The 9,593-nt window shown below is 37.5% G+C and overlaps 1 protein-coding gene across 1 annotated transcript in view; it reads right to left on the bottom strand.

Annotated features, from left to right (window-relative positions):
• Positions 1-262: 262 nt before the first annotated feature.
• Positions 263-9,593, bottom strand: part of DPY19L3 (dpy-19 like C-mannosyltransferase 3) — a 46,405-nt gene continuing 37,074 nt past the window's right edge. The window contains exons 17-19 of the mRNA XM_067540016.1: positions 7,019-7,151; positions 4,757-4,915; positions 263-3,828 (exon numbers count right to left, since the gene is read on the bottom strand). Coding sequence (XP_067396117.1) covers positions 3,667-3,828; positions 4,757-4,915; positions 7,019-7,151 — 454 coding nt within the window. The 3' untranslated portion in view covers positions 263-3,666. The remainder of the gene's footprint in view (positions 3,829-4,756; positions 4,916-7,018; positions 7,152-9,593) is intronic.

Below are 9,593 nucleotides of genomic sequence, written 5' to 3'. Positions count from 1 at the left end.
CTATGTGCACTGGGTGATGGCAAAAATCACTACTGCTAAATCATTAACTTGGAAATTCAATAAAAGTGACTCATATGCTGTCAAACCATAAAGGTGATTTAAAAAAATATTAACTCCACCTGTCAGGTAGCAAGTTTAATAGAAGGTCAAAACTTTTCTTACTGAGAACTAGCTTACATGAAAGAACATGGGAGATCTGAGGTTCCAAAACTGCCGCCATTCCCTCCCCACCTCACTATAAAAACAAAAAGTGGCTCTGTGATATGATTTTAAAAGGACACAACTTTATTTAGTAAACAATATTCATAACATCTCAGTACAACATATTATAAAACAAGTGTATGTTAGATCTCACCAGTAGACTATTCAGATCAGAAAGGGCAATGTACTTATGAACCCCTGAAGCTTTTTGCACCTAAAAAAATATCCCTGGCTATCTGATGATGTTTCAAATCTGTGACCTAAAGATTCCTTTGCACTTACAGTTTTTGCCATAAAGCATAATTTATATCTGTTCAAAAGTCCTTATTATGGTCCTGAACAGTATGCAATATATTCAAGGAGTCACTGTGTTAGTAATTTATACATTTCCCTAAATGCACAACAATTTTTATAGCAAATGGATGTGCATTTGATTTATCACAAATAAATGCCATGATAGCCATTTGGTATTGTGAAGATGTCCTGGGGTGATGCATTTCAATCACAAACAGGGGTTGTTGTCAAAAAGGAATTCAGATTTTGAATGCATGAATACATCTCATCAAACCACCGAAAAAGGAGGACATAATTATTACAAATACATAAACACCAGACGTGGGCTAGGAAAGCCTCAGGGATTCTTGCACCCTAATCCTGGCTCCAAGAGAATGGGGAATTTAGCTTTTTTTCCTACTATCAACCATTGGTAGAGTGTTCTCTATTTAGCTGCCTGGTCATCAATGATCCAGTTTGGGATCACACTTTCCCAGCATGCTCTCCTCTAGTAGTTAGTCCTTTAAATCTGGGAAAGACAATAAGCTGCAGTACTAAGGTGGTTACCTTAGAGCATGGTGCTGCTAGTTACATCTCCTTTCTTTCTAGCTGGTAAGTGTTTTACTCCTATTATATTTTCTGTTCTAAGGAGATTGCGCAAGCATACAATTATGGTATGAATTAGCCTTTTAAATGTGTCTTTCTATCTAGAATTAATTCTTTCAGGGACTAGAAAAGTTGGAATGTTTAAAATGACACATGCCTTTCAAGCTATTTAGACCTTAAGAGTTGCTGACTTCAGGAGATAATCATATTGCAGCTACCACTTCAAATGTTTATCATGACACCTTTGGGGATATTGTATTATAAAAACAATAGTGCCCTATGCTAATAGTGTCTTGATAATATGCACCATGTTTCTTATAATCTGCAAAGAACAAAACTACCTTGGACTCTTACCTTGTAATTTTTTATTTTATTTTATTATTTTTTAGCACTTAATAGCTTCTGCAAAAGGCTTCAGCTCTGTTTTGGCAACATTAAATACAATCTATTAAAATTATAACAAATGTTCATCTATTTAAAAATAATTAGTGTTAGGATTTTTTTGTTCTGAACAGTGCTATCTATACCTATGAGTAAGACTCTCAAAAACAAAAGACTGATGTATGTTGGGATATTTAAATATAAGTACAGCAAAGTAACTGCACTTTTAAGGAAGCCAATGCTGCATTTTAAAATAAGGCAACATAAGCTAAACCTACTACACCTTACATGTGCTTGTTTTCAATTACTGTAAGGCACTCACTGAAGAAGTTACTGACCAATGCTGTCAGCAAGAACAGGCATGCATCATTATGGGCTTAATTAACATTTTAATACTGATTAAAATGTTTTATTATTGTATTATGTTAAACTGCAGTGGTCTCCAACCTCATTAAGGAATACAGGACAGAAATTACTCAGGAGTTTCAGTATCTCAGTTTAACAACCTAGCTACTGTCAATGTTTGATTAAAGCACACTTTCCTTTTGTGTTAGCATGACAGTGCAGAAAGATGTGGAATGCTGCTTAATGAGTACTGAATATAAAATTGTTTGAGCAGGTGACAACCATCTCTGTCCCTGCAGTAATTCAGCTTAGCAACTGCAAAGGAAAAACATTTAAATTATTTGGAATTGAAACACAGCTCAGTTGTGAAAGTTAATCTCATTACACATATTGATTAGATTAAATGTGGAGTAGGCTAGCAGTAGTACTTTTTAAGTTTCCCATCATTAGAAATTAATTGCAACAGTAATTATCATAAATGAATTATTTGAGCAGGCCACATATACTCCTATAGGTGTTCAATGTTAATTCAGCACTGGCCTTGAGGCACTTGATTATTATTTGTTCTGCTTTTCACAAGAAACAAATAAGGATAGCAGGTGCCTAGTTAAGGTGGGAGAGTGCTGTTTGGCTTTCAATCAGACCTACACTCAAGTTAATATAAAAACAATAAGTGAGCACTAACCTACTGTAACAGTGACTTGTTTTATACACAGCATTTAAAAACTCTACAGAATTCACAAAGTTCCAGCCTGGAAAAAATATAAAGACTACAAACAAAATAAAATTTACAAAAGTTATAAGATAGAACATGATCTTCAAAATCAGTCCAAAATAAATGAGGATCTGGGTGAGGAGGCGGGAAAATAGTGACCATATTTTGTTTTTAAAATGTGTTTCATGAGTACCTCAAATACTGTAAAGCAAAGGACTCCACCATGCACACACAATTTCACTGCCATTTTTAAGGCAAAATGCTCCCCTCGTCCACATAGCAGTACTCAACTTTTCTACTAGCTATTCTACTCTTGGTACCTATGTGGCATTAACAGAGGAAAAAACCTTCCTCTGGTAGGGAAAGCAGAATACAGAAAACAAATAGTGTTGTAAGGATCCTAGGAAAGGATTTTGTATATCATTAGTTATACTTTCCTTACTTGTTCTGGACATTTTAAATTGTTTTAATAGACGATACCAATGTGCTACATATATCAAACATGCTCCAGCTTTAAAGTCTCAAAAGACATACACAACGATCTATCATCAAGTGTTAAAACAGCATAAACAGGCAACAACACATCTGTATAATGAAAAGATGTTGGACAACAATGAAGGCTTCTCTATTCTATTCTCCAAAGTGTCTTCACTATTGAAGACTTTGAGACTGCCATCAGATCCAAAACTCTTGGACCTTTAGGCTCACACAGAGCCCTACTGAAGATGAAACAAACTCTGCATGGGCAGAGAGGCTTGCCCGGGAGGATCAGCTTGTAGGTTTGAGACCAAAGTTTTTACTGTTTTAATGCATATTTAGTTATGAAATAGCAAGGCCTTCACTCAGCTAATTTCTATCATGTTCGTGTTACAGGAAAATATCCAAAACCCTGAGCAGAATTGTATAGATGCAGACTGCCTCTTCCGCACATGTTTTTCGGTCAGCTACAAATGGAAAATTACTGTCAACATCAAGAATGTTATAAAAATTAAACTCTCTAAAACTAACTGAAGAATCACAGTAATTAAACAAGAAACAATGTAAACTGCCTAAAAAACATAACATTTTTGTAAACTTCTTTAGCATTTCCCACTGAGGTCCTAGCATTAAAATAATAAATTCAAAGCCACTATTGGGAATAGAGGCTATTTATGCTTAGCAAGCTTGTAAACATGGAATGTTTTGTTCTGAAACACTCTAGTGAAGTACATGGAATAAGAAGACAAGTTTTTTTTAATTTCCTCACAGAAACGAGGATACAGTGAAGCTTTCAGATCAGGTTCATTCGCTCCTAGACCATCCATGATCTGTAAGAAAGTAAACAGCTGTGTGAAACACCTTTAATCACTACACAGTTATGCCATAACAAGGAACTAAGAATTAAACAGGAATACAGTAACCCCTCACTATAATGAACCCCTGGGGATCCAAGCCATTTGTTCAGTATAGCCACGGGTTCGTTAATAGTGAGGCAGGATAGTAGGACAGCTCCTCTGGCCCCGAAGCTGACAGTGCTCCTGCCGGAAGAGCTGGCAGCCCCCACTTGCAGCCCCCCGCCAGAGAGGAAGGGGCTGGAGATGGGATCCAGGGACCACATTTGATATAGCCCAAGGCTCACTACTGCAATGCGTATTATAGTGAGGGTCTACTGAATGCTCAGAAGGTCAGGCTTGATGTTGTGTGAACCAAATGGGAAGAGAGGATCAAATTAAAAAGTTAGGCGTTACAGTAGCACCGCTGGCTGCACTATGGTTAACAGGTTAAATTCTCACCCTGGTTTGTCTGTGGCACAAAGTCTATATAATTCTATTATATTTGTGTAGTCTGTCTAGTGCCTTCACCCTGCGCAGCCAAGTCCTAGAAAGGGGTCAGAACTTCCTGGGCACAGCCATGTTATTTACACAACTACCCAACCACTCTCCCTGTTGGAAGGAGTTGGAATCCGTGCCTCTACGTCCCCAGCTGTGGAAGATTATATGTACAGGAACTGTGCAGTGCTCACCTGCGGTCCAGCAGGTGGTAACTGTTTTCCTCCCCACTACTATCAGTTAATGCAAGCTCCTTTGAGATTGAATCCTGGATGAAAAATGGCTCAACAGGGCTTTAGTTCCCACAGTCATCGCAAAAATGGAAAAGATATATTATCCGTTTGAGACTCTAACATCAATTGCTTTTCTCATAGAAGAAATTAAACCAAATACATTTTTTCCTTCTAATACCTTGTACCATACTTACATGACCATTAGCTATATCGAGCAGGTCACGTAACCGACAGCCTCTGCTGTGTCGTCTTTCATAACATATGCTGTCCTCCAAGATGACATAGTTTGTTCCAAAGGATCTCAGTATGCTGTAGACATCTTCTGGAGACCTCTTTGCATATACCTGATAAACCTACAAAAGCAGAAGAGTGAAGTTGTAAGAGTAAAACAAACATGTTATCGCTGTAGATTTGTTCGTTCTATTTCATTATTTTTTCATCTTGAACTAGACAAAGATAAGACGTTTGTCTTAAAAATACAGTCTTCAAGATGTGAATCAACTACCTTCCAAATATAAGGTGGACGTTTTATTACCTGTTTTGGTTAATATACAGCCACCGGACATCTCTCATATCATTTCCAAAACAGAATGAATATATTTCTATTATATGTATCTAAAAGTTTTATCCTTTCACCCAACACTGTAGCACCTGAGTGATTTTCCTATAAAATCAACAGCAATAGCAAAATCCCTAATAGACTTCATGAAGTTTCTTGAAGTTCTCCCTTTTGGGGTCAGAACTCTGCTTGGGGTAGGGTTGTTAGGTATTTAATGTCAGTGTTGTGACTGTCATTTTTATTGCAACAGATTAAAAATTCTCTACATTTATATATCCCTTTTGAAATGTTTCAAAGGTGTATTCTGTAGTTCTCACCAATTCCTGTGTGTTTACTAGATGTTATACAGTACAGACTTCATTTATGGTTTGTTCCACTTCTTCAGGAAGAATGAAAGAACAAGAATTAGAGTGGGTGAAATCCTGGCCCCACTGAAGTCAATGGGAGTTTTGTCATTGACTTCAGTGGGGCCAGGATTTCACCCCTAAGTTCTGTGCGCAACACATACAAAAAAGTAAGACCTTCTCTACACCACAGGTTACTTCAGAATAATGTACGTTGCTCAGGGGTGTGAATAATCCACACCCCTGAGTGACGTAATTATACCGACCTAAGTACCGGTGTAGACAGCACTATGTACCACCTCTCACACAGGCAGGAGTTATTAAATTGACGGGAGAGCTCTCTCCCAGCAGCTTAGAACAGCTCCACCACAAGCTGCAGTGGCAGCTATAACTGCTGTAGTGCAGATGTAGCCTAAGTCTGAATGTTTGCTGTTGCTGGAGTGATATCCACAAATCCATCAAATTCAGTCCTGTAAGGATAGTTGTGCTCTTTTCACAACATTGTAACACATTAATGGAGGAAATGAAATTCTGCCTCAGTCTCTTATCATTAATGGCCAGAAAATGTCCTCCCTCGTTAGTCAGTATTGCTATATTATTCATTTTAGTGGATTAAACCCTATTTAGCACTCTGATATACAAATGTTTATAAAACCATACACTAAACTTCAGCTGGCTCTCTCTCTCTCCACAAAGGAGACTCCAGAGCCATGCTAGCTAAGTTACCTTCCTGACCACACTGTGAGAAAACAGACTTTGGGACATGCACTGAAGGTCAACAGATCAGCACTGCTATAATAAAGGAAAAAGAACAGGCTACAGAATCAAGGTTGCTCCACTGAAAATGCCTCCAGATGGCTTTTAGCTCCAGAACTTTGGATGACTCAACTGCTACATTATCACACAAGGCGGGAAGGTGGTCTCTGAGGGCCAGATTCTGATGCTCTTACTCAAGTTTAGTAACCTTATGCCACATGTAGTCCCACTGATTTCAGTGTATACTAATGTGTAATCTAGGGTACTATTCAACAGGTGAGATCCTCACTGCCACTCCTTTTATACCAGGTGAAGGGCCAGGGTGGTGTAAAAGGGTTTGAAAAACTCTGGATCCAGCTGGGGGGGAATTCTCCCAGTGCAGGTGGTGACTGTCCCTCTGAGGAGGTGGGACTGTAGCACATAGCAATGTGGAGATTCTGGGCCGTGCTGTTAACCCTGAGGCACTTTCCTGGACTGCCTTATGGACATCTAAATTACATAGGCGGGTACAAGGATGGCTGAAATCCACCTTAGCTGTCTTTCCCCCTGGGCTGCAAGTTTGGTGCTCAGTCTCTCGGTAAGAATATCAAAATCTGGCCCTAAATTAGCAGATGCTCAAACCATCAAAATCTTCAGAGGTTACACCAATTCTTTGAATTGCACCAGGAAACAAACTAGAAGCAGTGAACAAAATTTATTTCACTCCCAACATTCCATTAGGGTGCACATGTTTTTGTGAGACAGACCCAACTCTCAGTAATGGGAATCAGATGAAAGTAAGATCAGAATGTTCTTACTTGTTTTGTTCTCTCCCTTAGACTCTTGTCTTCATAATGTGGGTGATTAGTTAAGATCCTTCCAGTGCACAGTTTGACTCCTGCTAATAGCTGCATGCTTCCAGCAATCACTGCTTTCTTAGATGTGTTTGACCTAGACAAATGTTCAGAACATTGAGGAAATCTTTGTGGTAACACTTTGCATCATTACAGTTAGCAATCAGGAGAAATTTATACTGTACACCAATCTCTTTCATCTCAGGTAGCAAAATGTTCTAGAAAATGTGATTGATTTTTTTTTTTTTGTTTGTTTGTTTTTGTTTCCTGAAGTCACTAAATATGATGGAAAAGTTTTTCCAATGAGTCCCCTAAATACTGTGCTCTCACAAATAAATCTGTTTGCTAAATGGGTAAACTGCATGCATTAAATGTCAGTTTTGGAAATCTGAAATGGATGTGCTTGCAAATTTTCAAGAGGCAATTAAAGAGGCTTTCTGAAAATCCTAGATTATCTGAGATACGCAAATAGTTGCTTAGAACTAGGCTTTTTGGGTAAAGTCTACTAATTTCAATTTATAATGTCTTTCTCTGGCTTACACAGCCTGTGAAGATTTGTAGGCATCTACTTGGCGTGTGTTTAAAGTACTTTATCAGAAAAAATGTTGCAATTCTAATCTTTCACTCCTGACCAAATGACTGCTCTTCACTGATATTGATCCAATCTGTTTGAGAGCATGATCAATCAAAATGCAAGAATTTCCTGTCATTCACCATAACTATGCTTGCGTTCACTTTGAATGAAAGTTTTCCTAAAGTGTAACAAACTGATATATTCTTCCTACCTCTCTATCAAGAAGGAGAGAAAATTACAAAGTAGGTTTCTGGAAAAATTAACCTCAGTCACAAAAACTCCACCAAAAAAGCTTCCAGTTTTAATGAATATTGTTCATGTGCACTGTGGTAACACCTAGAAGCCACAATCAGCAATCACAGCATGACTGTGCCAGACACAATGAAAACATGGTCCCTGACTCAGAGTTTACAGTTAAATATATGAGACACAAGGTGTGGATACAACAAACCGATAAGGCAGAGCACAAGATAGCAGTGAGACCTATGACTAGTGTAATAAAAAGTGTATAGCTTTGTTCAGTGTTTTGTAGGCATCATGACTGAGACAGATTATAAAGTGAGATTAGGACAATAAAAAGGAGTATAACCTAAAATGGAATTAGGAGAGAATTTTTGAAGCATAAATACCCACAGACGGATACAACCACAACCTAACAATCAAGTAATTGTCAGGTAACTTCATATGGAAATATGCTTTCTTCACATGCCAATGGATGCACCTGTCAATATGTAAAGGTGTATTTTAGAGGTCTTATGAAATAGTGGAGCTCCAGGAAAAAGTTTGAGAATGTTCAGAGATGGGCATTAAATTTTGCTACAGCTCTGCAGGAGATAGTACTTAAAAATGAATTAATATTTACCACAAACCTTTCCTAAAACTGCAGTTCCATGTTAATCTCATACAAAGAAGGCAGAGATAATATTTTTAATATGCCAGTTTAACTTTACTGGAAAATCATTTTTAGTGGCTTATAAAACCAATTTTATTTGAAATTCTGAAAGATCTTTAATCTCTTTAATATTTTATTTGCACTTAAAACATTCAAAGCCACAAGTGTCATGAATAAATGTTCCATCAAAATGAAACTGTCTTGGAATGTAACATTATGCACATGTAATGGTCCACACCACTAGCTGCCAGCTGCGACTGAACCATGGACCAGCAACAAGCACAGGACTCTACCACTGGAGATAAAGAGTAATTCCTTCAGCTGACAGTAGTAGCAGGCTTTGATCCTATGGATTAGCCACTAGAGGGGGATATGACATACTTAGCTAGTACATTAAAAGTACAGCATGATTTGCAATGTTTCATGCATGCATCCTTCACTAATACAGCCACCTGATTCAGCTGCTAACAGCTGTGGTCTGTATCTAAAGCAATTAATGTGCTTCAAACCATTGAATGACACTTCTCTATTACAGAAAAACAAAGCAATTTTTACAAATGTCTGAACAAATGACGTATAAAATGAAAGGATAATTTGTTTTTATAGCTTTCTGCCAAACTCCATACCAGGCTGCCCAACCCGCAAACCATTTATTCTCTAAGAAATGTCACTAAATAATGACAAGGACTTACAGGTCAAACTGATTTACATTATATAATTTAAATGTCATTCCAAGCAGACCTGATGGCATTTTGAACAAATAATCTAATTTATTTTTGAAGCTCTAAGCTTCAACAAGTTAATTATTGCTGAACTAATGGGTAAACTGAGTACTAGAATATAATGTGTGAACCCTTGCTTTATCTACACTTTTAAGAATTTATAGAATTATGTAAATACTACAGAATAACTCATTAAAAATAAGAGTTTTATAGGAATTGGAGGTCTAAGATTAACCTGCACAGACTTTAGAAAGTGGTAGTAATTCTTTCTGTTCTTGATAAGATGCTATGAAAATACATTTGTTTTAAGGAAGACCTACTGAAATAGCAAACATTGCCATAACAGGTTGC

The sequence above is a fragment of the Emydura macquarii genome, unplaced genomic scaffold (genome assembly GCF_026122565.2).
Source record: "Emydura macquarii macquarii isolate MOO-44397 ecotype Brisbane River unplaced genomic scaffold, CSIRO-AGI_Emac_v2 contig_561, whole genome shotgun sequence".
Lineage (NCBI taxonomy): Eukaryota > Metazoa > Chordata > Testudines > Chelidae > Emydura > Emydura macquarii.
Note: the sequence above shows the minus strand (reverse complement) of the source record. Positions and strands in the feature narration are given on the sequence as shown.